The sequence below is a fragment of the Vidua chalybeata genome, unplaced genomic scaffold (genome assembly GCF_026979565.1).
Source record: "Vidua chalybeata isolate OUT-0048 unplaced genomic scaffold, bVidCha1 merged haplotype W_reject_6, whole genome shotgun sequence".
NCBI lineage: Eukaryota > Metazoa > Chordata > Aves > Passeriformes > Viduidae > Vidua > Vidua chalybeata.
The window spans coordinates 815,712-843,262 of record NW_026530355.1 but is presented as its reverse complement, the minus strand read 5'-3'; the positions used below and the strand labels follow the sequence as shown (position 1 = coordinate 843,262).

The 27,551-nt window shown below is 55.3% G+C and overlaps 3 protein-coding genes across 6 annotated transcripts; 2 read left to right on the top strand and 1 right to left on the bottom strand.

Annotated features, from left to right (window-relative positions):
- Positions 1-783: 783 nt before the first annotated feature.
- Positions 784-2,065, top strand: LOC128783297 (cilia- and flagella-associated protein 251-like). The gene is made up of 2 exons (XM_053933953.1): positions 784-1,599; positions 1,656-2,065. Exons 1-2 carry the CDS (start codon positions 1,036-1,038, stop codon positions 1,659-1,661), a joined length of 570 nt encoding a protein of 189 aa, XP_053789928.1. The 5' UTR covers positions 784-1,035; the 3' UTR covers positions 1,662-2,065.
- On the top strand, positions 2,059-7,652 carry LOC128783295 (uncharacterized). Of its 2 annotated transcripts, XM_053933952.1 has the most exons (14): positions 2,059-2,599; positions 2,957-3,021; positions 3,464-3,612; positions 3,935-4,082; positions 4,328-4,515; positions 4,603-4,740; positions 5,016-5,130; positions 5,304-5,444; positions 5,639-5,815; positions 5,949-6,104; positions 6,264-6,365; positions 6,612-6,714; positions 6,987-7,043; positions 7,334-7,652. In XM_053933952.1, exons 1-14 carry the CDS (start codon positions 2,479-2,481, stop codon positions 7,531-7,533), a joined length of 1,860 nt encoding a protein of 619 aa, XP_053789927.1. In that variant the 5' UTR covers positions 2,059-2,478; the 3' UTR covers positions 7,534-7,652. The 2 variants fall into 2 exon arrangements, with proteins under 2 accessions (XP_053789927.1, XP_053789926.1); XM_053933951.1 differs by lacking the exon at positions 2,059-2,599 and having other exon boundaries at positions 2,791-3,612.
- Positions 7,653-9,127: 1,475 nt separating this feature from the next.
- LOC128783257 (serine/threonine-protein kinase pim-1-like) lies at positions 9,128-13,516 on the bottom strand. 3 transcript variants are annotated; one of them, XM_053933906.1, is made up of 7 exons: positions 12,652-13,486; positions 12,455-12,505; positions 11,884-12,250; positions 11,061-11,240; positions 10,656-10,805; positions 9,634-10,465; positions 9,128-9,350 (listed from the first exon to the last, which is right to left on the bottom strand). In XM_053933906.1, exons 1-5 carry the CDS (start codon positions 13,216-13,218, stop codon positions 10,699-10,701), a joined length of 1,272 nt encoding a protein of 423 aa, XP_053789881.1. In that variant the 5' UTR covers positions 13,219-13,486; the 3' UTR covers positions 9,128-9,350; positions 9,634-10,465; positions 10,656-10,698. The 3 variants fall into 3 exon arrangements, with proteins under 3 accessions (XP_053789881.1, XP_053789883.1, XP_053789882.1); XM_053933908.1 differs by lacking the exon at positions 11,061-11,240 and having other exon boundaries at positions 12,652-13,516; XM_053933907.1 differs by lacking the exon at positions 12,455-12,505 and having other exon boundaries at positions 12,652-13,488.
- Between the last annotated feature and the right edge of the window lie 14,035 nt (positions 13,517-27,551).

Sequence of the window (27,551 nt, the reverse complement as noted above, 5' to 3'; positions counted from 1 at the left end):
GAACTACTTGAGTTGAACAATAGGAAGGAAAGCTTTCCTGAACTGAGGATTCTTACTTGCCAGATTCTTCCGTGCCTTGGCCACTAAGGTGTTTTTGTGCAGAAGGCAAGAACTTCAATGAGAAAATAATTTCAGCATGGAGTAAGAGCTTGTGACAGAGACCAAGTGTTGCCAGCAGTTGCTCCAGGTGCTCCTGCCAAGAGCCCCTGCAGGCAGGAGCGCAGCCCCCAATGCACGTGGGCTTTGGCTCCCTCTGGCACAGAAGCCCCCCACGGGCACAGGTCTCTGGGGCAGGAGAAGGGCACCAGAGCTGCCAGGGCCCGGGGGGTGGCAGGTCTGCTTGGGCAGGGACTCTGCCACACCTGCTGATGTCAGCGCTCCCCGGGCCCCAGGGCTCCGAGCAGCATTGGTGCTCTGGCCCACACGTTCCTTGTCTGTGTCACACCCGCGGGTTTAGGATGGCCACCAGCCGGGACGTGTCCCAAGGAGGCCGTGCCAGCTTCTGTGGAAGGCCCCGTGCCCTTCCCAGCACAGCTGCGTCGGCAGCCCTGGGGGCTCTGAGGCCTGGGGGGAGGAGGAGGAGGAGGAGGTGGAAGAAAAGGTGGGGGGGGAGGAAGAGGAGGATGGAGAGGATGAAGGGATGAAGGCCCCGGAGGAGAAGGAGGAGGAGGAGGAGGAGGAGGAGGAGGAGGAGGAAGGAAAGAGGGGGAGGAGGAGGAGGAGGAGGGAAAATGGGGGGGGGATATGAAGGCCCTGGAGGAGGGGGAGGATGAGGAGGAGGAGGAGGAGGATGGGAATGGGGGGGAGGATGAAGGCTCAGGAGGAGGAGGAGGAGGAGGACAGGGGGGAACGGGGGGAGGAAGAGGCTGGAGAGGATGAAGGGATGAAGGCTCGGGAGGAGGAGGGGGAAGGACCGGGAAGAGGAAGAGGAGGAGGAGGAGGATGAAGGAGCAGGAGGAAGAGGATGGAGAGGATGAAGGGATAAAGGCTCGAGAAGAGGAGGAGGAAGGGAGGCGTTGGGGATGAAGGACCAGGATGGAGGAGGAGGAGGATGAGGAAGGAGGGGATGAAGAGATGAAGGCTCGGGAGGAGGAGGAGGATGAGGATGGAGGGGATGAAGGCTCGGGATGGGGGGGAGAGGATGGAGAGGAGGAGGAGGAGGGGATGAAGATCTGGGGGGAGGAGAAGGAGGAGGAAGAGGAGGAGGAAGATGCGGCAGCGGGAAGGGAGGAAGAGCGGGAGGAGGAGGAGGAGGAGGAGCGGGAGGAGGAGGAAGGCCCGGAAGGAGGGACCGGGGAGAGGAGGAGGAGCGGGAGGAAGGCCCGGGAGGAGGAGGAGAAGGAGGAGGATGGAGAGGAGGAAGAGGAAGATGAAGAAAGCAAGGGGATGAAGAAGAGGAGGAGGAGGAGGAAGATGAAGGAGACCCCGGGGGGGAGGAAGAGGAGGAGCAGCGCGAGGAGGAGGAGGATGCGGGAAGGGAGGAAGGCTCTGGAAGAGGAGGAGGAAGATGAAGAGGAAGGCATGGGGATGCAGAGCCGGGAGGAAGAGGATGGAGCCGGGAGGGGAGGAAGGCTCGGGAGGAGGAGGAGGAGGAGGAAGGTGAGGAAGGAAAAGTGGGAACGGGGAGGAAGATGAGGAGGAGGAGGAGGGGGGAGGGATGAAGGTTCCTGAGGGGATCTGGGGGAAAATTCGGGAATTTTGGGGGGAAAATTCGGGATTTGGGGGGGGGAAATCGGGAATTTTGGGGGGAAATTTGGGGATTCCTCCTTTTCTATTTGCTGATGGTTTCAGCCATTCCTAAAGACCCTGTCGGGCTGTCTTAGACACTTGGGGTGAGGAATTCCTTCCAACCTGGGCCACTTTGGGTGGGTCGGGGGCGGCCCCAGGGCAGGGGGCAGTGTGTGCAGGGGCCCTTTGTGACACGGTGCTGCGTGGTCACCGTGTCATGGAACAGGACAGCGTGTCCAAGGGCCCTTTGTGACACGGGGTGACATAGGAGCTGGCGGTGACAAGACCACGCCAGAGTGCTTGGAGCACGCGACGGGACAGGACGGGACAGAGCGGTGCCGTGAGGAGCCCCCGCACAGCGCACTCGTTCGTGTCTGACCCGGAGCTTTTCCCAGGCGTTATTCCTGCAGCTGACCTCGAGGCCAGACCACAGGACTTGCTGACCTGTGGCCTTCCCGAGGCTTCTCTTCTGCAGGTGCCCTTGAGGGCAGACCGTGGGACTTGGTGCCCCGGAGGCATCTCCCATCCCTGCCACCGGTGCCCTCGAGGCCTGACCACAATCAATCCTTGACAGGAGTCTCCTGTCCTTGTGGCAGGAGCCCTCGAGACCAGAGTGCAGGACTTGCTGTCCTGTAGCCTTCCTGAGGCTTCTCTCTTGAAGGTGCCTTCCAGGCACGACTGCAGGACTCGCTGACTCGGAGCTTTTCCGAGGCATCTCTCCTGCAAGTAGCCTCAAATCCAGTCACTGCCATGGAGCAGAGATCCCTGAGAGGGCCCAAGCTGGCCTGGGTGCAGGAGGAGGAAGAAGGCCCTGGGGCTGCCCCAGTAGAGGAGATCAAAGAGGTGTTGCGGTTCAAGACTCTACAGGAGGGTGAGTGGCAGAGCTGAGCTTAGGGTTGGTGCCTGCAGCCAGCTTGGCACCATTCCATCCCATCCCACTGCATCCCATCCCATGGCATCCCATGGCATCCCATGGCATCCCATGGCATCCCATGGCATCCCATCCCATCCCATCCCATCCCATCCCATCCCATCCCATCCCATCCCATCCCCTGAGGACATGCCCACGGACAGGACAGAAGAGGGGCCGGGCAGACACCCCGCAGCGGCCGTGCTCCATCCCCTGGGGCATCCCGGGGCTGTCCCTGCCTGGGGAGCTCAGGGCTGGGCTGTGTTCTCCGGCCTCTCCCGCAGCCCCTCAGCTCTGGCTGCGCTCGCTCTTTGCCAGATGCAGCCGTGGACCGCACACAAGAGCAGGACCCCGCCCGTGGCCTCTTCCGCAGAACAGTGGAGGTACCTGCAGCCATCCCCACCTGGGCTGGGCCTGCTGTCACCGCTCAGCCGAGCACTGTGCTTGGAGCATTCCGTGGAACATCCCTGGCTTCCTGCCCTTCTCCTACACCTGCTTTGCAAATTCATCAAGAGGATTCAGGAGGAAGAGACCAGCACCATGCGCACAGGGCTCAGAGCATATTCACACACCTTCAAAACCAAGACCTCTGCTGCCCTGCTGGATATGCTCATAGAGGAGGGGTTGTGCAATCCAAAGCAAATAAGCAGCCTGTGGCCAGGGTTTGATCCTCCCAGGAATTGCTTGGCCTCCCAAGCCACGCCCGCTGGTCACTGGAAGCCTTTGAGGCCATGGCAGTGTGGTGGGAAGGGAAGCACTTCTCTGGGGAAGCTGGGGACATTCCTCCCTCTGGCAGCTTTCCAAGTCTCCCCGTGCCTTCTCCAGGTGCCCGCCATGGTGAGGTACATCCACCAGTGGCTCATGGACAATCAGTTTGCTGAGCAGAGACTGAACAGGGCCCTGCTGGATCTCACCGAAGAACAGCCTGGTGATGTAGTAATGACACTCCTGTGTGTGGCCCCATCCTGTGACAGGTATGGGGCCACCTGCCCAGAGGGCTCAGGGCTCCCCAGCCCATCAGCCTGTACAGCCTGTGCCAGGTGTCTGACCAACAGAGAGTCCCCAGGGCCCTCTGGCTGCTCCCTTTGCCAGCCCTGGCACCTCAGCCCCCGAGCCTGCTGCCATGCTCCCTCGCTGCCCCTCAGGGGCCTGTCCCCACAGGCCTGGGCTGCCTGGGCGCTGCTGGCGAGGGGCAGTGGGCAGAGGCAGAGCCGGCAGCCAGCTCAGGTCCCCGCTGCTGCCCAGGCCACGGTGCTGTGTCCCAGACCCCCCTGAGACAGAGCTCTAACCCCACAGAGCTGCTTTCACCATGTGGAAGAGCATCATGTGCTCGCCCAGGACTGCCGAGCCAGTGCAGCTGATGCTCCTCAATGTGCTGGGGAGTTGGCCAGAGCACAGCACGTTCACCTCTGATGGGGACAAAACGGGTGTCTTTGTCCTGGCTGTGAGTTTCTGCAACTGGCCTTTGCTGGTCCCAAGGCCACCTGCCCAGCAGCTCTCCATCCTCCTTGCCCCACTGCATCTCCCTGCCTCAGGCGCTGGGCTGAAACCTGGCCTCGGGGCAGCTTCAGGGGCACCAGGCCCGCTGCTCCCCCTGCGTCTCTCCGGGCCTCTCCCTCCCGTGCTCGGGCCCTGCCACACGGACACCTCGGCACTGAGCGCTGTCTCGGGGGGCTTTGTCCTTTGCAGGCAACTGTGGTGATGTGGAAGATCCTCCAGGTGCCCTGTGTCCCACAGATGGTGACGGTGTATTTCCCCCACCTACTTGTGCATCTGCTCTTCCAAGTGTTCTTCAGCACTCTGGATATGCCAGAGGAGGTCGATACCTTCTGGAAGGGATGCCAGCAGCAATACGGCCTTGCCACCAGCCCCAACAGGTACTCCATCCCACTCCTCTGTCCCTGCCACATCCCTGGGCAGGAGCCAGTGCTCCCAGTGTTACCTGGGCTTTGCTCTGCACGCAGGTTTGCAGTGCGGACCCTGAAGTCCCTGCTCTGCCAAATGGAGCACGAGGATGTGGTGCTGGCAATGGAACGCAAGCGTGGCTGGGACACGCTGCTGTGTGCTGACACCCACCACTATGCCGTGGGTCTGCTGGCCAGGTGAGACCCCCTTCTCCCCGCTGCCTCTGACATTTCTGCTCTGTGCCCAGGGTGCCCCACACAGTCCCAGTGGTCGTGGGCCAGAGGGCCTTGTCACCGAGGCACAGCCAAGCAGACTGGAAAAGGCTGGCAGAGGAGGGTACCCACAAGGAGCCGCCTCCCAAATAGCCCAGGGCCCCTTGCAGGATGCTGGGGAAAGACCAGACCTCTGTCAGTCTGTCCTGGGAGAGGTTTGTCCCCCGGCCCAAAGTCTTGGTTACTTTTTCTCCTGCCAGGGAGATATCCCGTGTCTCCATCCCCTTGTGCTCCCGCATCGCTCGCTACCTGCTCCAGCTGCTCAGCACACTGGAGCCACGCTGGGAGCTGCCCGCCCTGGCCTTCCTTGTGGAGGTGAGCCTGATGGCCAGCGCTGCCTCGCTCAGCTGCCTCCCAGCTCTCTGCCCTCTCGTAGCCGCAGCTGCCTGGGACGGGTGCCCGCGCCCTGTGCTGCTGCCTGGGCCCAGCCCTGTGCGGTTCCGGGCTCCTGCCGGCCGGGTCCCCTGTCACTGCCCTGTGCCTTTCAGGTCCTCGAGTGCCTGAACTTGAGTGGAGGCAGTGCTAACAGAGTCCTGCAAATCTTGTCAAGGCACCTGCACAGCAAGTGCAGGGACAGGCGTCGCCTGGCGCTCAGGGCCCTTCTCAAGCTCATTGACAATCCCTCGATGGTGAGAAGGGGGCAGCGGCTGAGGCTGCGCTCGGGAATGCAGTCGCTTGGGCTTTGCTGGGCTTTAGGCACTGGGGCAGCTGCTCCCAGCTCTCCTGCCTCCTGCTTCAGCTGCCCAAGTGCTCCGCAACAGCCCTTTGGCCTCTAGGCCCTGCGGCAGCAGGATGGCGTTTCACAAACTTGTGTTCCACACAGAGTGAAAAAATGTGGAGCCTGACTGAAAGTCTTGTGGAGCTCCTGTGCGACGCAGATGGAGAGATAGTTAGCATGGCTGTCATGCTCCTCAGCTTTATCTCCCGGGACAAGGACATGCTGATAGGCAGCTCCATTGCACTGCGGCTGGTTGAGGCGCTCCTGCCACTCTTTGACCACGTAAGGCTCGCTGCCTCCAGCCACAGCCACTGGCTGCTGCCCGGACACTTTGTGCCCTGTGGATTTCCAGGCCTGAGCCAAGCTGAGCCCCGTGCAGCCAATGCTCAGGTCTTTTTTTCTTCCTTTCATACAGGACAATAGCCAGGTGCAGCTGCTCTCCATCCTGCTCTTCCAAACATTGCTGTCTCTTCCACTGCAAAAGGACAAAAAGGCCCTGAAGACACACGTGCGCCAGAGCCTGCTGCCACTCTTCTTCCACTGCCATGATGAGGATGGGCGTGTGGCACAGGTGAGGACTCGTGGGCTGCTGCTGTCCCCCTGGGAGGCGGCTCAGCTGCCTCCTGCCCTGGCGCCTGCTGGGCTGCAGCCTCCTCCAGGCCTTGGCACAGGGACACAGGTCCTGCGCCCTGGGCTGTGGGGCCATCTCCGCGTCTCTGCTGCTCTCCAGGCTTCTCAGGAAACGCTGCTTTGTGTGGCCCAGTTCCTGAAGAGGAGGGATCTGGAAAAAGTGGTGAAGAAGAAGAAGCTGTGGAAGTTCACCGAGTGCCTGGTAAGGATGGTCTGGAAGTGCCAGCCTCAGGCTGGAGAATCCCCCTGAGCGCGGTGCTCAGTGTGCGGGGCTGGCAGCTGTGCCCCTGCCCGCTGCTGCAGCCAGAGGCGGCGCGGGCTCTTCTCCAGGCTCCTGTGGGCCCGAGCTCACGGCGGTGCGGGCAGGGGAGGCTGGGGCTGGGCGCAGGGAGTGCCCGGTCCAGGGGCTGAGCCCGCGCCAAGCCTTCCCTCCTGCCGCTCTCTCCAGCTGGCAGACGACAGCAGCAGAGCGGCCGAGCACCTGCGCCAGGCCATGCCCTACCTGGAGAGCCCAGAGGAGCCCCTGCGAGAGGCGGCCATCAGGTTCCTGGGTGAGCCGCGAGCCCGGGCTCCCTCCCCGCCCCGCCGCAGCTCGGCCCCAGCCCCGCCTGCTGCCCCGGCAGCGCCATCCGGGCCCGGCGGGGTGGAGCCCCGGCTGGCCTGGGCGCTGCTGCCGCCCTCTCGCAGCCGTGCCCTTGGGCGGCAGCGTGCGGCAAGGGCCCGGCTGAGCCCTGCCGGGCCAGGAGGCCGTGTGGCCACAGGGCTGGCAGCGCCGCTGGCAGGGAGCTGTGCCGCTGGGCCGTGACAGGCTCTGTGTTGGCAGGGATGGCCGGGCGGCAGCTGAGGGGGAAGAAGGAAGAGCTCCAGCTCATCTGTGAGGGTGAGTGAGGGCAGCGGGCTGTCAGCGGGGGCTGGCGGGGGAGCTGCAAGCCGTGCCCCGGCTGCGCAGGGCTCTGCTCCCTGTGCGGACGAGGGGCGGCGTGGGCAGAGCACACGGAGATTTCAGGGCCACCTGGGGGATTCGTGGCCAGCAGCTTCGGGCTGATCCCGTTTGTCCCTTATTCCCTGCTGGCCATGGCCGGAGCCGGCTGGGATGGCCCTGGCAGGGAGGTCTCCTCGGGTCCCCTCAGATCCGGGATCTGACCATGGCTCTGTTGCTCTCTCTTTCAGCCCTTGAAGGCACGGCAAATGACATCAGCGTCGCCGTTGGAAGCCTGGCAATTCAAACGTTGTACATCCTCCAGGCAGTAGAGAGAGCTGGATATTCCCTCTTGGACAGCCTGCATGATCAGCTCCGCAGGGCATGGAGGACACGGCCTCGTCTCTTGGGGCTCGGCTGGCTGCGCTGCCGGAGCTGTGCAGAGTGCTGATCCCAGAGGCTCTGTCTGCTGGGGCCACCTGAGCCAGCAGGAGTGTTTAATTTCTTCAATGTTGTTCTTTCCTTCTTTTTGCTATTCTGTAGGATATAAATATAGGATGTGTTCTAATAGACAGACTCCCAGGATCTTTCTTTTGCTGCCCAGGCTCTGCAGGGCATAGGGGAAGAGGGAGCAAAGGGTGCCTGGGCTCAGCAAGCTGCCCAGGCACATGCAGGCTTGCAGGGAAAATGGCCAGAAGCCTCTTGGCCTTTGGTGGTTCTGCTGAAGCCTTTGTGCTGCCAACAGAGCCGGTGGGCAGGGGCCGGAGTTCCAGGGATCCCTGTGAGACCGGTGCCTGGAGACGGCCACAAGCCCTGTCCCAGGCAGGAACCGCCATCTGTGTCCTCCTGCCCGTGTGTTTCTGGCTGCATTGCTGAGGGCTCCGAGGTGCCTCTGGATGGGGCTCCTCGGGAGCTCCTGTGGGGCTGCGGCGCTGCTGCCGGGCAGGTTGGCCGGGCTGAGTGAGACCCTGAGGGGATGGGGCCACCAAGGGATGAGGGGCTGTGAAAGCCCTGACAGAACAAGGCAGTGGGAAGGCACGGGGGAGATGTGGGAGGCAGTGGGTAACGTTGGCTTGAGGAGGAAAGTGGGTTGGAGCCAAAGAGACCACTCAGCCCAATGTTCATGGGGCAAACAGAGAGCGTTTGTGCTCAAGCCCTTCCTTCTAAAGGGCCTTTGAAAAAGCCAGTCTGGATAATTTCACTGGTCTGATCTCTGCGCCCCTTCAGATTCTGGCCTGTGAAATGCCTGCAGCCTTGGGAGAGATGTGATGGGCGAGGCCCCTGTCAGTCAAAGCAGGGGCTGGTCCATTCAGCCAGTACAAGGCAGCCTGCACTGTGACACACGGCAACAGAGTGCCAGGCACAGCTGCGGGTGCTCCCCATGAACCTCAGCTCTGGGACCACTGTCTGCCCCAAGCTTCAGGGCTGCAGTGGGAGCTGGGCTCTGCCCTGGGGCCATCCTGCAGGGACAGCTGCAAACAGGGAGCATTCCCTTGCCACCAAGAGCCAAGCCAGGGCTGCAGGGCAGCTGCTCCAGCCCGGACGGCACTGTTGGGTGCTGCGCTCTGGGGCTGGGGCTCCCCGCACAGGGGACTGGACTGGTGTGCCAGAGGAGACAGAGAAGCTGCAGCTTCAGCCTAACTGAGGTGGGTGCATGGGCTGGGAAGAGTGGGGAGGCCCAAGGGGATTCACAGAGCTCACCCTGCTGAAAGGACAAGGAAAAGGGAGTGGGAGCTCAGCAGTGAGGAGAGCTGAGGGCTGGAGAGCAGCTCTGAATGCCACTAAAATCCAACCAGACCTCTGAGACATTGCTGCTCCTCAGCCAGTGTCAGGATGAGTCCCTAAGCTGGGGGCTCAGCCTTCCTCGTGGTGAGGCACATCAAGGAAGGCAACAGTGTGATGGAGAGTGCCACGGGCTGGGAACTCACTGGGGGAAAAGAGGGAGCAGTTGGGAAGTAAAATGCAGGTGGGGGAGAGAACTGTTCAGAGAAGGCCTGAGCTACAGCTTGAGCAAGCTGCAAAATGTCATTTGGGGTCATCCCAGATTGATTTCATCTCAGAAAAGTATTGAACAAGTTTATTTTTTGGCTGGTGGCATGTTTTCCCTTGGAGGTGTACACTCTGGAAACTTGAGCTGTGTTGCTGAAATGCTCAAGCAAGTCTGTGCTGCAGGTCACACCATTTCTTCTTGGGCTGATTCTGTCCCGGTGCTGAGCCCAGCAGAGCCCTGGCAGAGCCCAGAGCAGCCTCAGCATCCGCAGAGCCCGGCTGCAAGGAGAGAAACCAGAAAGTGCCCCTCAGCTGAAGGCTCCTGTCCCCTTGTCCCAGCCGCCCGCGGTGCCCAGGCCATGCTGGCCGTGCCCAGAGCGGTGCCCAGAGCTGCCCATCACTGCTGCCTTTGGCAGCAGAGCAGGAGGGCAGGACATGTGCCCAGCCTGCAGCCAGCCACGGCACATCCAGCCCTCAGCAGCTGCCCAGAGCAGGATGCTCCTGTGCTCGCTGCCATCTCCCCAAAGCTCTGATCCCACCATGCCAAGCAGACGGGACCCACCTGACGCCATCCACCGCTGGAAGAAAAGCTGGTCCCAAACGATGTCCTCAGCCTTCTCCAAGGGCACGGCCCATCCACGCCGCAGCTGCTCCCAAGCACTTCCCCATCCAGACTGGACCCCACCTAGAACGCTTCCTGTAGAAAAACACACAACAAATTATTGAAAGTAGATTACAGACAAAAAGGGGAAACAAGAAAAAAGGTCAAAAATCATATCTCTGTCTGGGGTTTGAGGAAGGCCCAAGCCCTGCATGCCAGGGAAAACCCCACCCACGGTGAGGGAAGCCCAGGCTTTCTCCCTTCCCCCTGCACTGCCCCCCAGGTTCTGGAGTCCCACCTCTGCTCCCACCATGGGGGTTGGTTTGTGTCGGGCTGGCTGCCCCAGCCCCAGCCCCAGCCCGGGGCACGGTGGGTGGTGGGGGCTGTTGGCAGGGCCAGGAGCCCACTCCCATTTCGTACCCACCCCAGCCCATGCCCCGAGCCCTGCCAAAAGCAGCTGGGCAGCCGACTGAAGGATCAGCTGCATCCGCCCCAGCAAAGGGGGAACCTTTGGTTCCCGGCCAGGCTGTGCAATGCCCAAATCTGGGAGCATCCCCTGCGTGTGGACTCATCTGCAAATTCCCTGTGGAGCCTGGCTTTGGAGAAGGTGCCAGAATCAAAGTGACGTCATCTTCAGCCTGCCGGTGACCAGGTGGAGCAAGAGGTTGTCATCCTTGATGTCGTCCTCGCTGTCTCCAGCAGCAGCAGCCCCACCTGCTACAGCTTCTCCAGGGGCTCCTTCTCCTTCCCTGGGGCTGAGACCAGGCTGTCAGGGTTCTGCCCAGGGCCCCAGCTGTCAGGGAACCAAGGACAAGCAAAACCAGCTCAGATGGCGGCCACCAGTGCTGGGCAGAGCAGCTCAGCTCCAGCATAAGGGCTGCGTGTTCCCATCTGATGACCCCTGGGCAGTGACACAGGCAGCACAAAAAAGTCTGGGTTCCTGTGCTTCTGATTGCCAATGCGTGTGTGGAGCTGTAACTTACCAGGGCCCTGCATCAGAGTGTGCCTGTGGCTCTTTCCCTTCTTCTAGGGCAGATGAATCTCCTGCATCCAGGGATCACACAACAGCTCTTCTAACGAAGGCCTTTCCATGTCCAGCATGGATAAACACCTCCTGATCAGATCTTGGCACTCTGGGCAGAGACACCAGAACCCGCCGGTCAGTTGGAGAAGGCTCCTGTTGGCTTTGCCCCACTATTCCCGTGCCCAGGCCATGCTGGATGTGCTCAGAGCTGGGCCTAAACTTTCCCATCAATTCCCAGTTGTGGAGGAGAGCAGGAGAGCAGGACATGTGCCCCCTCCTCAGCAGCTGCCAGAGCGGGATGCTCACGAGCTGCTGCTGTCTCCCAGCACTGGTATTGCCCCTGTGGCCAGAGATGAGGATCCACCTGGAGAGAGCCGTTGTGGCAGCGAGAGCTGATGGTCCCAGCTGATGTTCTGGCACCCCCTGAAAGGGTGCTCCCCGCAGACCATCTGGTGCAGCACGATGCCCAGGGACCAGACAGTAGCTGGCTTGCCGTAGTACCAGCCAAAATGCATCCATTCCGGGGGGCTGTATGACCGTGTTCCTATGGAATAGAGATGGGCTTCAGCAGGGGGATGCTGCTGCTCCCAGAGCCTGGCCCCAGCATCCCTGGGCATGCAGGGGCTGCCCCAGTGGCACACGGGGTGACCGCTGCCCTCTCGCCAGCACCTGGGACTTGTGTACAGACTTGGGGTTGGAAAAGAAGCCACTGGTCTTGAAAGAAGGCAGCTGAAGCCCTGGCAAGGCCCAACCATGACAAGGAAAAACCCACTCAGTGCTGGGGAAAACCATGCCTTCATCCTCCCTGCCTGCATTGCCCCAAAGAACATGATGAATCCAAAGCAAACCAGGTGAGTGGAGCAGTCCAAGCCCTTTCTCACCTGCACACCAAACCAGCTGGGGCACAGGTTCTGGCCCCCCCTCTCTGCTACCCCCACCCACGGGTGTTTTTGTTGGGCTGGCTGCCCCAGCCCCAGCCCCAGCCCGGGGCAGAGTGGTGGGCAAAGGCTGCCAGCAGGGCTGGAAGCTGGCTCCCCACCCAGCCCTGCTGAAACGCAACTCGGCTGAAATCTCAGAGCCATCAAGGGCAGCAAAAGGGACAATCCCCAATGCCACACCCAGCTTGGGCTAGGAGATGTTGGGCCATGAGATACCGGCACCGCGAGCACAGCCCTGTGTGGACTCACCTGCAAAGTGAGTGTAGGCTGTGTCTTGCAGGTAGGTGCCACAGCCAAAGTCGATCAATTTAGCCTCCCCGGTGGCCAGGTCAACCAGGATGTTCCCTGGTTTGATGTCCCTGTGCAGGACCCCGCAGCTGGTGCAGTGCCGCACGGCCTCCAGCACCTGGCGGAACAGCTCCCGCGCCACCTCCTCGGACAGGAACCCCCGTGCCCGAATGAAATGGTGCAGGTCCTGAGACCGCTTTGGGCGCTCCAGCACCATCACGATGTCGTTGGGGAGCTCAAGCCACTCCAGCAGCTGGACGACACCGGGGAAGCCAGTGGACACCTTGGCCAGCAGCACCACCTCCAGGGGTGCGCTGGTGCCGTCGGGCTGCGGGAGGAGCACGATGCCGTCAGTGGGGCTGAGGCCGTGCCGGGGCTCGGGAACCCCTCGCCCAGCCCGGGATGCTCTGCGCCCTGCGCTGGCCCCACGCCCGCTCTCCCTCGAGGCGTCCCGGCGGCTTCCACCCTGCCGGGCCCCGGCTCATCCCCGCCCGGCACGCCCCGGCTTCTCCCGCTGGCCCCGCTCACTCACCAGCTCGCCCCAGTGCAGGACGCGGTTCTGTGGCACCCTTTTGATGGCCACCTGCAAGCCAAGAGAAGCAGCGGGCTCAGCTCGCCGCCCGCCCTGCCCAGCCCCATCCTCCTCCTCCTCCTCCTCCTCCTCCTCCTCCTCCTCCTGTTCCTCCTCCGCCCCCTCCTCCTGCTCCCGCTGCCGGCCCCGCCGCTCACCGGGGCGCCGTCCGAGAGCCGCGTGGCCGCGAAGACGCTGCCGAAGCCGCCGCGGCCCAGCAGCGAACCCAGCCGGTACTGCTCCTGCAGGCCCTGCTGCGCCTTCCCTGCCGGCGGGACGCGGCTGTCAGCGCTCGGCCCGGGGCCAGGAGCGGCCCCCGAGCGCCCCTCAAGCGCCCCGGGCCGGCCATCCCCAGGCGTTCGCTCCTGGCAACGGGACAGCGGCGGCTCGGGGCCGGCGGCCGCGCTGCCGAGCGGCGGAGCTCGGGCCGGGGAAGCCGCAGCGGAGGCGGCGGCAGCGGCTGCGCCGCCTGTGTCCTCCGCGGGGCCCGGGAGGAGCCGGGGCCGGGGCCGGGGCCTGTTTGCTCTTTCCAAGAACCTTTCCTGGAGAACGAGGTGCAGCTTCTGTCTCAAGATGTGCCACCAGCTGCAGCTTCTCTTGGCATTCCACACCGTGTGTGCAGCACAACTCTTGCAGCAAAGCAGGACAAATGTTTGAAGAACTTGGCAGCTTGTTCTTTCTTTTCCTTGTGGGCTGGGCAGTTGTGCCATTGGTAAGGATTTCATTGTTATTGTTCTACCCTAAGAAAACATGATGGGCTACCAGGAATTGTTAGGGAGCACAAGCCTGACTGAATGCAGAGAAAGAATCTGCAGAGCCTGCAGCCAGAAATGGAGAGCTGTGTGATCATCATTGCAACATCCCCATGCACATCTTGAAAGTGATCTAGAAGATGAAAATGGGCTGACAGAGGGAGTTTGTTTCTGTGTTTAGTTTAGATGCTTCTACATCTCATGCACTGATATAAATCAGGAGTTCAATCAGTTCATGGAAAGCACCAGAACAAGCTGGAGCTCTCAGGAGATGACTGAAAGAATCTGAAAAGAAGAAATTCAGGCGATGACTTGGTCGACTTTGTCTGTAAGAAGTGTAATTTTTCCCTTATAATTTGTAATCCATCTCCTCTTCAATTATCTTTTGGAAAAAGGCCATTTTCACCCCAGATTCCCCATGAAATGGGTAGCCTGAGCTTGTGGAAGTGCCTGAAAGATGCCCTGTTCCTCTGCAGGGTCACAGAGGCTGAAACAGGAGCAGGAGCCCTCTCTGGGGAAGCCTCCTCCGAGCTGGAATTTGTGCCGTGCTGGGAGAGGAGGAGGAGGAGGGGGAGAACGCTGGGCGCTGTGTGGCAGGAGCAGGAGGTTTGGGCCGCAGGACATTCCGTCTGCGCCGCTGCCCCGCAATGGGCGGGAACGCTGTGGGGAAGACTGGGGGACACTGGAGCGGACTATGGATGCCACTGGGGGGAACTGGAAAGGCCTGGGAATGAACTCAGGTGTACTGGGAGGGATTGGAGGGGCACTGGGGTTGTACTGGGGATGAACTGGGGATGCACTGGGCTGTACTGGGAGGGACTGGAGGGGTTGAATGGGCTGTTCCCGCCTCCACTGCCTCCCATTTGCTGAGGCTCCTGCCCATCATCACCCACAGCCAATCATCGCCAGGGATTGTGGCTTTGGGGGCGGTGCCTGGAGTCAGTGCTGTCTTTTCTTTTGCCTACAACTCCCATCATGCCTCGCAGCCCATTAGAGCCCCATTGGAGCCGGGACTACAACGCCCGTCATGCCCCGCGCTCCACAGACCCCCCCCCCCCCCCCCGGTATCCGCCCCCATCTGTGCCGTAAGTGTCCCCCAGACCCTCCAGGATCCCCGAGTGACCCTCAGCGGCCATTTGGGACCCCCCACAATTTTACTGGCAAAGTACAAAAAAGCAAGAAACTTTGGAAAAGGATTTAATACAACATCCAATCCAACATAAAACACCCTAGAATTAACTTAATTCACTCAGCCCATTTAACCTGGAAACCTTTAAACACTTTAGTTGTTGAGGTACCCAAAAAATGTTCCATAGAAAGAGCATGAGAAGGAGAGGAAAGAGAGAAAGATGCAAAGACAGAAGCTCCATAGAAAGACACGCACGTGGCTCCCAGCTCCTGGCGTTCCAGTGTGGGTGAGACACAAACCCCAGGAGAAGGCAGAGTCCATAGCAGGGGCTGACCTTGTGCTCTGTGTTTTAAGGCCCTGGGCCTTTGTGGGCCTCCCCCAGGTGGGATTTCTGATTGCTCGGGCAATCAGGGCTGGGTTAGCGCTGTCCCCTCTGTGTGACTGATTGACAGCTCAGCCCAAGGTGTCCTGGGACATCGATCTCATCCAGCCTCTGACAGCGACCACGGTGACACTGGGGAACCTCATGGAGCCATGGGTCAGTTGTGACAATGCAGGTCCAAGGACACCATGGTGACACTGGGGAACCTCATGGAACTGTGAAAAACACATTCACTCTCCTGTGAAAATTTACAAAGTTTAATAAAGGACAATAGGAGACAAGGACCATAGAGCAAAGGTTAGTTTGGCTGGGTGCATCTTGACACTCAGCCAAGAGCACACCCTTCTCTTTGGGGATTCCCCTTAAATGCCTTTTCTATTACATCAGCCTGTTGCATATTCATAGACTCTTATGCATACCCATTAACTAATTTACATTTTCCAGGAACTATTTGACATGGCCCCTCCTCGGGTCTGCCTTTTTAGAGCATGCCTGTTTCTTGGCTGTGGTTTTGGCTCCTTCTCTTTATCACTTCCAGTCCGGGTCCCGGCCCACGCTGCCTTCAGACGGTGAATGCTGATGGTTGGCAGATCTGTACAGGCGTCCTCATCCTGTGTTCACTGGATGTTATCCCATCCAAGCAGGCATTTTAACACAAGCATAGCTATTTCACTACTATACCTAAGCTTAATTAACAGCAGAAATACAAACTATATCTTTGTAACAAAGTGATTTTAACACCACACCTATAAAATCCATGGAAAAGGTCTGGACTGTTTGACTGCCTTGGCCTTTGGGGGGCCACCTGACAGGTCCAGCTGACCTTGGCATGTCGAGGGCTGCTTCTCAGTAGTCCCTGAAGCACTGGGGCCCTGTGCTTTCCTTCCTGTGCAAAGAACTGTCCCTCTTTCCAGCTGTCCATGGCCAAAACTGGGATTCCTTCTCCAAATTTCCTTATATGCAAAGATTGTTCCCAGATGAAATCTGCCAGGACAGACAGGTCTGGCTGGCTTGGCTACCCCGAGTCCACCTCTCATCTGCCTTTGAAACACTGGAATCATGTGCTTTTCTTTCCAATGGAAAAAAAAAAAGCACCTTTCACATCCAAGTCCCCATGGCCAAAGTTGGGAATCCACCTCCAGATTTCCCATATCCAAGGATAGCTCCCAGACAAAACCTCCTGGAAGATACATGTCTGGCTGGCCTTGGCTTCCTGAGGGCTGGCACACATCTGCCTTTGAAACACTGGGGCTCAGTGCTTTCCTAATGAAAAGAACTCTCCTTCCTGCCCAGGTGCCCACAGCCAAAACTGAGATTTCACCTCCAAAAATCCCTGGATGCCCTGCTCCCCTCGGGCTCAGGTGCTGAGAGCTCTGCAGCCCCTGCTGCCATCCCATCTGCCCAGGCCAGCACAAGAGCCCCGGCCTTGGGGCCCTCCAGAGCTGCTCCTGCTCCAGGCCCAGGGCCCATCCCAGAGCTGGGGCAGCCACAAAGCTGTGCCCATTTCTGTTCATTGCTGCTCTGATGGGGATGGATCCTCAGCCCCTTGGAGGTTGGTGATGAATTTTAATTGTCCTGAGTCCTCTCCTTTCTTGAGCCCTTCTGTTGAGAAATTCAGTGACAAAGGCTCATTAACATTTGTTCAAAACACCCACGCAAGACAAGCCCATGGGAATAATTCAAGTCTTCAATACTTCTGTGGTCAATTAGACAGATTTCAGAAGTGTATTCAAAGTGAATCTACTATATTGAAAAGAATGAAGAGAGAATTGTTTTGTCCTGTTTATTTTTCTTTTCCTGTTTATAGATTGATATCAGCAATCCCCAGTTGATATTGATCCCCAGCACCTCCTAATGCAGTCTGAACAGATATGAAATTCAAGACCCTCCATGGCTGACAATCAATCACACCTTGTCCCTACCCCCATCCCACCATTTCCCTCATCCAAGCCCTGGCACTCAGAGCAGCTGAGGAATGGAGTCACATCCAGGGCTGTCCCCAGGGCTCAGGACTGGGGCCAGGTCAGTGAAATCTCTTTATTGCTGCTCTGGACGAGGCCATCGAGGGCACCCTCAGGCAGTTCCCAGGTGAGCCCAAGCTGTGTGGGAGTGTGGCTGTGCTGGAGGGCAGGAAGCTCTGCAGAGGGATCTGGACAGGCTGGAGCCATGGGCCCAGGACAATTGGATGAGGTTCACCAAGGCCAAGGGCCGGGTCCTGCCCTGGGCTCACAACCACCCCAAATCCCTGGCTCTGCCCTGCCCCTGATCCCCACAGCCTGTCCTGTTTCCTCCATCCCTGCATTGCCAGGGACTTTCTGGGACAAGGCAGCTCTGCTCTGGGGATGGAGGGAGGTGCAAGTGCCACCACTGCAGTGGGAACCAGAACTCATCGGTTTTGTGTCCTTTGGGAGTCAGGAACTGGTGGCACTCAGAGTCACAGGAAGTTTCTCTTCATGGCCAACATAAAATATGTAAATGTGATCAAATTTTAAGAAACATTGAAACTCTTCCCGCAGAAATGGGAGACATCCCAGCAACATCTGACATGTCCAGCATTCACAAGGGATTTTTGTAGAAAACCAATTTTACACAAAGATGATGTTGTGATAGATATAGAAACAGTTAAGTTGTTGTATCATGATGCTCTGTGTGAAGTGGGGATAAATCAGCCTGAACCATGCCTGGTCTGCAAAGCTGTCAGTGGTGGATGGAGAAGGGGGTCAGGCTGCTTTTGGGGTTGAGGAAATGCTGAAAGCAGCCTGACTCATTTCATCTCCTCCTGTCCTGGGATGAGGAGCCCCTCAGCCTTCCCTGCTCCGGGCTGGACAAGCCCAGCTCCCTCAGCCTCTGCTCACAGCCCAAGGGCTCCAGCCCCACCTTGGAGGCCCTTCCCTAACCCTGCTGCAGCTGCAGGGGGGACCCAGCGGGACAGGGACCCTGCTGGGCACAAGCAGGGGAGACTTCTCTGGGGGGGAAATGTGAGCGGGGCTGGGGCAGAGTGACCAACCCAGTGACCTCACAGAGCCCCACTGTGATGTCACAGTCTGCTCTGTGATGTCACACAACTGCACTGTGATGTCACAGCCCACTCTGTGATGTCTCTCTACCACACTCTATGATGTCAGAGTCTGCCCTGTGATGTCACAACCTGCTCTGTAATGTCACATCTTAGCCTGTGGTGTCACGGACCACCCTCTGATGTCACACAGCTGCCCTGTGATGTCAAGGACTGCTCTCTGGTATCACACAGCCACTCTGTGATGTCACACAGTCCCCTCTATTACGCCTTAGCTGATCAGTGACCTCACATAACCCACTCTGTGATGTCATAGCCCACTCTGTGATGTCACAGCCCTCTCTGTGACCTCACTCAACCTGTTCTGTGATGTCACACAGCCCCTTGCTGACATCGCAGCTGCTCTGTGCCTCTCTCACACACAGCCACGGCGGTGCCTCTATGACACAGCCCCCTCTGGGACATCACACAGCTCATCTGTGACATCACGGCCATTCCCTGAGGTCACTGCTCCCTCTCTGGGACATCCCCCGGTGTCACCTTTGGGACAGAGGGGATAGGTGGGCTCCAGGCGTATTTGGGCCCCTGTGCCTGCAGCCCCCAGCGCCCGGAGGTGCCCAGCAGCTCCCGCAGGCTGCAGGACCTCCGCGCCACCCCCGACAACCACAAGTGTCCGTCCTCATCCCGGCGGAGCTGGCACCGCTTGGAATCCCGGCCAGAGCGCGGCTGTGGAGCGACCGCCGGGCTCAGTGGGGCGGGGACCCCCGGGAGCCCCCAGACCCTTCCTGCCCCGTGGGTGCCCGCGTCAGCAGAGGTGAGGCAGAGGGGGTGGCGTGCTGTCCCCAGGCATGCCAGAGTGTCCCCATGGGTGTCAGGCTCTCCCAGTGGATGACAGGGTGCCCCTATGGATGCCAGGCTTTCCAATGGCTGCCGGGCTGTCCCCGGCGATGCTGGGCTGTCCCGTGGGTGCCACACTGTCCCCCCACCCTTGGCTCACCTGTCACGGCTGCAGACCTGTCCGGGGCTCTGCCTCTCCTCCTCGGTGATGGGCAGCAAGTCCAGCATGGCCAGGCTCAGCCCCTGAGCAGCAGGCCTCGGCCAGAGCTGACTGACAGCGCGAATCCTGGGCACTGCGTGAGCAACACCATTGGTATTATTTACCTAAAATACATGACAATGATGCTTATGCCAGCTCCGTATAACCTGGTGTAGTTATCTGCAAGAAATGTATCATTTGAAGGAACTTTCCCAGTTGACATGAATAGAGTCTTTTTTGTAGGGTATTTTAGGGGAAAACCCTCCCATTCGAGGTCTGGGCTCTGGCCAAACCCTGGTCCCTGCTGGTCAGGACGTGTGCTATCAGATCCAGGAGTTCCTGTGCTAAAAATAGAATCAAGTCACTTTGAGTTACTGATTTGGGCCTATAAAAACTGGACTCACTTTTGGGGTGAATTTGGAGAGCTCACCTATGGGTGGATGCACAGTGCAGGATTTTGCCAGTTGCTGGGAAGGATTCTCCAGATCCTCACTGTGAAACGGGGCTCCCCAGCGACTGCAGACTCTGGATGGTGGTAAAGTATTTAGGCAATTGGTGATGTATCTTTGGCAATCATGCTCCTTTCTCTCCCACAGTAATGGTTAGGTGTGTAATAAAAAGGTCTTTGTTCATTAAAACGAACATTGAAAGAAAATAAGAATTTAAACTGAATAGAGAATTTCAGACTGCGAGAAGAGAAAGAGGAAAAAAAAAAAAAGGGGGGGTGGTTTGATAAACAACAAGTATTCTGCTTAAGAATTGTGCAAATGCAGCTAGCACAGAAGACTGTGTAACTAACTATATACAAGCTAACTTTTAGGCCAAGGACAACCGGCAAAGAAGATAAGGAGCCTTCATCCCTATGACCACCAAGGGCAGAGAGAAAAAGGACCCCCTAGCAACCAATTGCACCGGCGCAGAGTACATCGAGAGAAAATACGTCAACTGAAAAAAAGGGGGGACTATAAAAACAAAAAGGTCAAAGGGGGAAGGCGCGCCGTGGCAGAGTGGAGACTCCCCGGCCGCCCAGCGCTGTTTTTTTGCTTAATACCGCTTGCTTAATAAATTCTTGTTAATTGATTTATCTATAATTAGCCTCCCCAATTGAATTTGTCCATAACAAATTTGGTGCTGTGACTCGGATAAGGGCAAACGGGCAGGAATTCCTAATCAGGGAGGCGCCCCGCTGCTTTTTCAGCGGCCCTGGTGCAGGCTTTTCCTTCTCGGGCCCTTACCGACGAACCTAAATTCGGTATTAAGCAAAAGGGATACCGGTAACCCCATAATCTTTGTGCACGAAGCCCGGGCGAAGGCGCAGGACAGCGTGAGTATAAAAGTGGGATCCGCTCGGTTGGGGTTGGGATCCCAGGACATAACGTACGAGACGTCCTTTTAGGACGAGGCAAGTGTGGACCTCTAAGTAGTGCAGTTTCCAGACCCCGAGAGGGGCTGGGCCACGAACAGGGGGCCGCGAGTGTGTGTGTGTGTGAAGGTGTCCTGGAAGATGGGACAGAGGAAAAGCAAGCCCTCTGATTCCATGGGGACGGGGACCCCGGTAAAGTTTCCCCAGATACCACCTGACAGTCTGTTAGGTTTAATAATAAAATCTTGGGATGAATACCCTTCAAGAAAAGGGAAGGATAGGGCAAAAATGATACATTATTGTATGGAAGTATGGGGAGGGAAACAAATCCGTGGTGATAATTTATTTTGGCCAGTGTTTGGAAGCTTCGAGGACTGGATTTGCCAGGCATTAAACATTTATGTAAATTCTAAAGAACCTTTTGATATGGAAGAGAGCAAGTACGCTGCTCTCTGGATAGTGGGGGAAACAAGAGCAAAACTTTTTGCCTTAAGCACCCAGGGAGAAAAAGAAAAAAAAAAAGAAAAATAAAAAGCCTGAGGAGGTTCCAACTGCACCCCCTCTACCATACATACCTCCCCCTCCTCCACCTCCACCAGCACCACCAGTAGTCTACCCCAATTTAGATCAAGGGGGGGATTTTGAAAACCAGGAAGTAGAAATCCTGGAACCGGTCCCTGAGGAAAATCGTCGTGTTACTCGTAGCCTAACAAGGGGAAAAGCGAGAGGGAAAGGCAAGCTCTATATCCATTAAGGGAAGTAGCTTTGGGAATGATCCCTAATCCTAATGCTGGTCAGCAGGGACAACCAGCCCAAATTCCGGGAATAGGTTATGTGGAGGTACCTCTTAATTCAGGAGATGTGAGGGAGTTCAAGAAAGAAATGGGACATCTATTGGAAGACCCCCTTGGAGTTGCAGAGCGGGTGGATCAGTTTCTGGGGCCCAACGTGTATACGTGGGACGAAATGCAGTCAATACTGGGGATTTTATTCACATCTGAGGAGCGAGGGATGATCAGGACAGCTGGTATGAGAATTTGGGATAGAGACCTTCAGGCAGGACCCCAAGCAGATACTAAATGGCCTTTACAGCGTCCTAATTGGGATAAGCAAGATCCCCTGCATAGGACACATATGGCAGACTTAAGAACAATTCTTATCCAGGGGATCAGAGAATCAGTCCCTAAGGGGCAGAATGTGAATAAAGCTTTTTGTGAGAGTCAAAAGAAAGATGAGGACCCCACGGAATGGTTAGGACGGCTCCGGAGATCTTTTCAGCTGTACTCCGGAGTAAATCCTGACACTCCGGAAGGACAGATGTTGTTAAAGACCCAGTTCGTGGCCAGAGCCTGGCCTGATATTAGGAGAAAATTGGAAAAGATTGAGGATTGGCATGGTAGAGGCCTGGATGAATTGTTGCGGGAAGCTCAGAAAGTGTATGTACGGAAAGAGGAGGAAGGACATAGGAAACAAGCAAGAGTGATGATGGCTGTGGTACGTGAAGGGCAGAGGGGCACGCTTAGTCAGTTCCAGGGAAGTAAGCCAAAGGGTCAGAAGGTAGAAGAAGGGAGAAGAGAAAAGGAGAGTGGACAAGGAAGCTGCTTTTATTGTGGTAAGAGAGGGCATTTTCGCGGGAATGCAGAGAAAGGTTGGCAGATGAAAAGCAATTCAAGGAAGATTGAGGGGGTCAGGGGCTCTATTTGCTGGGGACCCAGGAAAAAAACAGAGCCCCTGGTAAAACTAAAAATTGGTCCCCAGCAGCAAGAATATGAGTTTCTTGTGGACTCAGGAGCTGAGAGATCAACGGTTCAAACCCTTCCCTCAGGGTGTAAATTATCAAGAGAAACAATACAGGTAGTTGGGGCAAAAGGGGAAGCCTTTAAAGTGCCTGTAATCAAAGACGTGATTTTTGAAACCAGCTCCAAAATAGGTATAGGGTCACTGCTATTCGTTCCAGAGGCTGACTATAACTTACTGGGACGAGATTTGATGATTAAATTAGGAATTAGAATCGACATAAATGACAAGAAGCTAAATATTAAATTATGTCCTCTTTGGGTAGAGGACGAACAGAAAATTAACCCTGAAGTGTGGTATACCCCAGAAAAAGCAGGCCGATTGGACATAAAACCTTTTGAGATAATATTAAGAAATCCTGAAGTCCCAGTTAGAGTTAAGCAGTACCCAATTCCAAATGAAAGAAGGAAAGGGGTCAAACCTGAAATTGAAAGATTAAAAGCACAAGGGTTATTAGAACCCTGCATGTCTCCTTTTAATACTCCTATCCTTCCTGTTAAAAAACCCGATGGGAAATACCGTTTGGTACATGACTTACGAGAAATTAACAAAAGGACTGTAGAAAGATTCCCTGTAGTAACTAACCCTCATACTTTATTAAGTCAATTAGGCCCCGAAAATCAGTGGTATAGTGTTATAGATTTAAAGGATGCATTTTGGGCATGTCCCCTTAAAGAAAGTTGTAGGGACTGTTTTGCCTTTGAATGGGAAGACCCAGACACCCACAGGAAACAACAACTCCGTTGGACGGTACTCCCACAAGGGTTTACAGAGTCCCCTAATTTATTTGGCCAGGCACTGGAGCAGCTGCTTACAGATTTTCAGTTGAGAGAAGGGGCTGTCCTGATTCAGTATGTAGATGACTTGTTAGTAGCTGGGAAAGAAGAGGAAATTGTCAGGGAAGAGAGTATAAGATTACTCAATTTTCTAAGCTTGAAAGGACTCAAAGTGTCAAAATCCAAATTACAATTTGTGGAAAAAGAGGTGAAATATCTCGGACATAGACTGAGTCAAGGAACGAAGAAACTAGACCCAGAAAGGGTTAAGGGAATCTTAGCTATGCCAGGGCCAAGGACAAAGCGGGAGGTTAGACAGCTGTTAGGATTGTTTGGGTACTGTAGACAATGGATAGAGGGATTTAGCAGGAAAGTAAAATTCCTATATGAGAAACTAACAAAAGAAGGCTTGCTTAAGTGGACTCGGGAAGGTGAGGAAAAACTACAGGACCTCAAGGCAGAATTAGTAAATGCACCGGTTCTCAGTCTTCCTGATTTAAAAAGGCCCTTTTATAATATAAAACCAGGTGATAAGGTGTTAATAAAAACCTGGAAAGAAACCTCACTAATCCCAAACTGGGAAGGCCCCTATGTTGTTTTACTTACTACAGAAACTGCAGTCAGAACCGCCGAGAAGGGATGGACACATGCGAGCCGAATAAAGGGACCGATTACTGCTGCTGCTGCCGAAGACCCCTGGAGAATAACCAGCCAACCCGGAGATCTTAAGGTCACATTTAAACGGACTTAATGGACTCAGTAAAAATTGTACAAACCAGCTGGTATAGTGAGATATTGGATTATGGATATCCTATAACTGATGATTTTAGAGTCTATTGTACAAATAAGGATTGTGATTGTTACCCTTTTGTATGCTATATTTGTAAAATCTGCCAGGAACGGTGGTGGGTCCATAGTTATAGAGGTACCCCTCCTAGGGGTATTTGTAAAGGGTGTTATCAATTAGAAAGAGAACTGACAAAGTCAGTCCTAAAGATTGGAGAAGAGAACGGGACCCTACCAAGGGAATCCCAAGAGTGGTGGGAGGTGTTTACTAAGGGGGCTAGGCCTGAAAATTGTTGTTACCACTCTAATGAACCAATTCCCCTAATTGTTCAAATTATAAAAGGGAATTGCCGGAAGACTTTACCTGGAATTCAGTGTAATTCACCGCAAGTGAAGGATAAGAATTGGGAATCATTCAAAAAGAGGCAGCAAAAACAGAGTAAGGGTCCTCCTGAAGAATATCCTTGCTGCCGAGAAGATGGTACACCTCGCGGCTCGAAGCAACCGGGTCGGCGAGCGAGGCAGAGGGATAAGAAGCAGTGGAGGAAAAAGCCCTCAAACTGGGACAATTCAAAGGTATTTCAAGAACTGCCTCAAGGGTACTGATCTCCCAAGGGTAAAGGTGAGCCCGGCAATAACATGTCAAACCAAACAGTGGGAAGGGGGAAATAATGATAATCAAGTTCTGGGGCGGTTTGGACTCCACCCTTGCTGGCAAATTCTGTACATATTAGTTATATGTTGTACCTGGCCTGTACAAGGGGACTATGCACACCAGCCATTTAATTGGACTCTGACCAAAATAGACCAAGGGAAAGTTGTTAAGCAAAATGCCACCACTGTAGCTCCTACTTTTTTAGTTACTAATGAGGACTTGGTGAACTCTGTGTGGGGATGGAGTAAACCTGACTTCCACGCTATCTATTGGTGTCCTAGCTCCAATCCTGGGAGGGGATATTGTAATTACCCTGGTGAATATCTGTGTGGATATTGGGGCTGTGAAACCATAGCAACTGCCTGGGCTGTCACCCATCCAGATAAATTTTTACAGGTCTCATGGTATCCTAAAGGATGCAAAGTTCCATGGTATGGCACTCAAGGAGAAATTCTGTATATGGGGAATTGTAGGTCCTTGAAAATACAGGTGCTCAACCCCCTGGACCCAGGATGGCTGGTAGGAAAAACTTGGGGAGTAAAGTGTTGGGAACCGGGTAAGGATCGTGGAGGGTACATTCAAATAAAAAAGGAAATCCTACCACATGATCCTCTACCCATAGGCCCTAACTCTGTAATTGCTGAGGAGAAGTTAACCGAGACAGCTATAGGGACCAGTGACACCACAATGCCCGGAAACGAGACCCTCATACTCCCGACCCCGGATCCCCAGCAAAGTACCCTTTGGAACTTATGCAGGCAGCGTACCAAGTCCTCAATGTAACACGACCTAACATTACTGAACAATGCTGGCTGTGCTTTGATATTAAACCTCCTTTCTATGAGGCAGTAGGGCTCAATGAGAAACCCAAGCGAGTTAATGGGAGCAATCCGCCACAATGTAACTGGAAAGACCCCCAAACCCAAGGGATAACGTTAGCAGCAGTAACTGGAAAGGGACGATGCATAGGGAGAGTCCCGTGGCAAAAGAAACATTTGTGTAAAACAGTCAGTAAAGCACAGCATAAGGGTAACCCGGCAAAATGGTTGATTCCAGCCAAAAATACTAAATGGATATGCTCCAGAGGGGGGCTTACACCCTGTATTGCTCTTGACCTATTCAACGAAGTCTCTGAGTTTTGCATACAAGTGGTAATAGTCCCTAAAATCATTTATCATCCTGAGGAATATGTGTTTAATGCTCAAGTCACTTCTGAACATCACTTATCAAAAAGGGAACCCTTCACCGCCTTGACAGTGGCTACCCTAATGATTGTAGGTGGAACAGGTGTTGGCACCGGGGTGGCATCATTAGTAAAACAGAATCAAGAATTTAATTCCTTGAGGATTGCTGTAGATAAAGACTTAGCCCGCATTGAACAGTCGATCTCAGCCCTTGAAAAGTCTGTAAGATCCCTGTCAGAGGTAGTATTAGAAAATCGTAGAGGATTGGACTTAATATTCTTGCAACAGGGAGGATTATGTGCTGCCCTTAGGGAGGAATGCTGTGTGTATGCAGACCACACGGGAATTGTGAGAGATACAATGACTAAACTAAGGGAAGGCCTCGAACGGAGAAAGAGGGAGAGAGAGTCACAGCGAAGCTGGTATGAGACTTGGTTCAACAGCTCCCCTTGGCTTACCACGCTACTATCAACCCTTGCAGGTCCTGTGATATTGTTGTTACTAGGTTTAACTTTCGGACCTTGCATTTTTAATAAAATCATAGACATTGTAAAAGGAAGACTAGAAGCAGCTCATCTAATGCTTATTAGGGAGAGGTACGAAGCATTGCCCAGGGACTCAGAAGTAGATGAAACCCTGGTCTTAAGCCACCAAGAGTTAAAGTGTTTTAATGAACAAATTGGTAAAGAGAAAGAGGAGGGATTGTAATAAAAAGGTCTTTGTTCATTAAAACGAACATTGAAAGAAAATAAGAATTTAAACTGAATAGAGAATTTCAGACTGCGAGAAGAGAAAGAGGAAAAAAAAAAGGGGGGGGTGGTTTGATAAACAACAAGTATTCTGCTTAAGAATTGTGCAAATGCAGCTAGCACAGAAGACTGTGTAACTAACTATATACAAGCTAACTTTTAGGCCAAGGACAACCGGCAAAGAAGATAAGGAGCCTTCATCCCTATGACCACCAAGGGCAGAGAGAAAAAGGACCCCCTAGCAACCAATTGCACCGGCGCAGAGTACATCGAGAGAAAATACGTCAACTGAAAAAAAGGGGGGACTATAAAAACAAAGAGGTCAAAGGGGGAAGGTGCGCCGTGGCAGAGTGGAGACTCCCCGGCCGCCCAGCGCTGTTTTTTTGCTTAATACCGCTTGCTTAATAAATTCTTGTTAATTGATTTATCTATAATTAACCTCCCCAATTGAATTTGTCCATAACAGGTGCTTGCTGACATTGGCTTGTTGCTAAAGCCAACTGATATATTTATTGAATATGTCATTTTACTTTTGTGTTGTCTTTATGTTCATAGTAAAATAAGACCATTCTTTCCATTGGTGTCTGTGTTCTTTAAATCTCCCCTCTTGATTGGCAGAACACTTTCTAATAGCCAGATTGTGTTAGAAGTTTTCTATCTGGCTGATTCAGTATCAGTTGGGCAGCCGGGGGATGAGGACAGCCGGCAGGGACAGAGGCGCAGGGCAGGGACACCGTAGGACAGCCTGGGCTGCAGAGGGCACAGGCATGTGCAGCAGCTGCAAGGCCCTGACAGAGCCAACCTGTGCAGCACTTTGGCCGTGGCTGCTGGCCCTGGCTCCAGGAGGGGACAAGTGACCCTTGCAGGCCTGGGGCCTCATTGCCTCCTTGTCCCTGCTCAGCAGCCTGGCAGGGGCCGCCCCATGGTCCTGCCCTTGGCACTGCACATCCCCACATGCCAGTGCCCATCCCGGGAAGAGCCCTGAGCAAGGAGGGAGGGACAGGATCTGCCTTGCCAGGGGCTGGGGCTCAGCCTTGGCCCTTTGCATTCCTGAAACACATCCAGGTGTGCTCAGCACCAGAGACACCTTTGCCCTGTTTCTCCCCACCTGTCATCACTACCTCCAGTGTTCTGCTCTAACTGGAACCTGGGGACACTTTCTCAGTCACGTCCCTCAGTGGGACCCATTAAAACTTCAAGAAACTTTGGTGTTTAAATTTAACTTTGAGTTCTTGAGAAGTTTTTTGAAGACACTCTCAGGGACTGAGTCTGATGTAAACAACACCAAAGCCCCAGAGGGTCATTAAAGTCCTGGTGCTGTGTCTGTGCTGCTGAGCTGGGATGGGCTCCTGGCACAGAGGCAGCTCCTGGCAACCAAGAAAAGCTTCAAAAAGACATTTCTCCTGAGGAGCAGCTCCTCTCCCAGCCCAGCA

Excerpts from the sequence above, each read along its gene's own strand:
- LOC128783297 (XM_053933953.1), top strand. The coding sequence starts at position 1,036 with ATGGAGGAGGAGGAGGATGAGGAAGGAGGGGATGAAGAGATGAAGGCT.
- LOC128783295 (XM_053933951.1), top strand. The coding sequence starts at position 2,957 with ATGCAGCCGTGGACCGCACACAAGAGCAGGACCCCGCCCGTGGCCTCT. Across the intron at positions 4,083-4,327 it reads CGGGTGTCTTTGTCCTGGCT|GCAACTGTGGTGATGTGGAA; the intron begins GTGAGTTTCTGC and ends TGTCCTTTGCAG. Across the intron at positions 5,816-5,948 it reads TCCTGCCACTCTTTGACCAC|GACAATAGCCAGGTGCAGCT; the intron begins GTAAGGCTCGCT and ends CCTTTCATACAG.
- LOC128783257 (XM_053933906.1), bottom strand. The coding sequence starts at position 13,218 with ATGAAATCCTTACCAATGGCACAACTGCCCAGCCCACAAGGAAAAGAA. Across the intron at positions 12,251-12,454 it reads TCCTGCACTGGGGCGAGCTG|CCCGACGGCACCAGCGCACC; the intron begins GTGAGTGAGCGG and ends CTCCTCCCGCAG. Across the intron at positions 10,806-11,060 it reads GCCACAACGGCTCTCTCCAG|AGTGCCAAGATCTGATCAGG; the intron begins GTGGATCCTCAT and ends GTCTCTGCCCAG.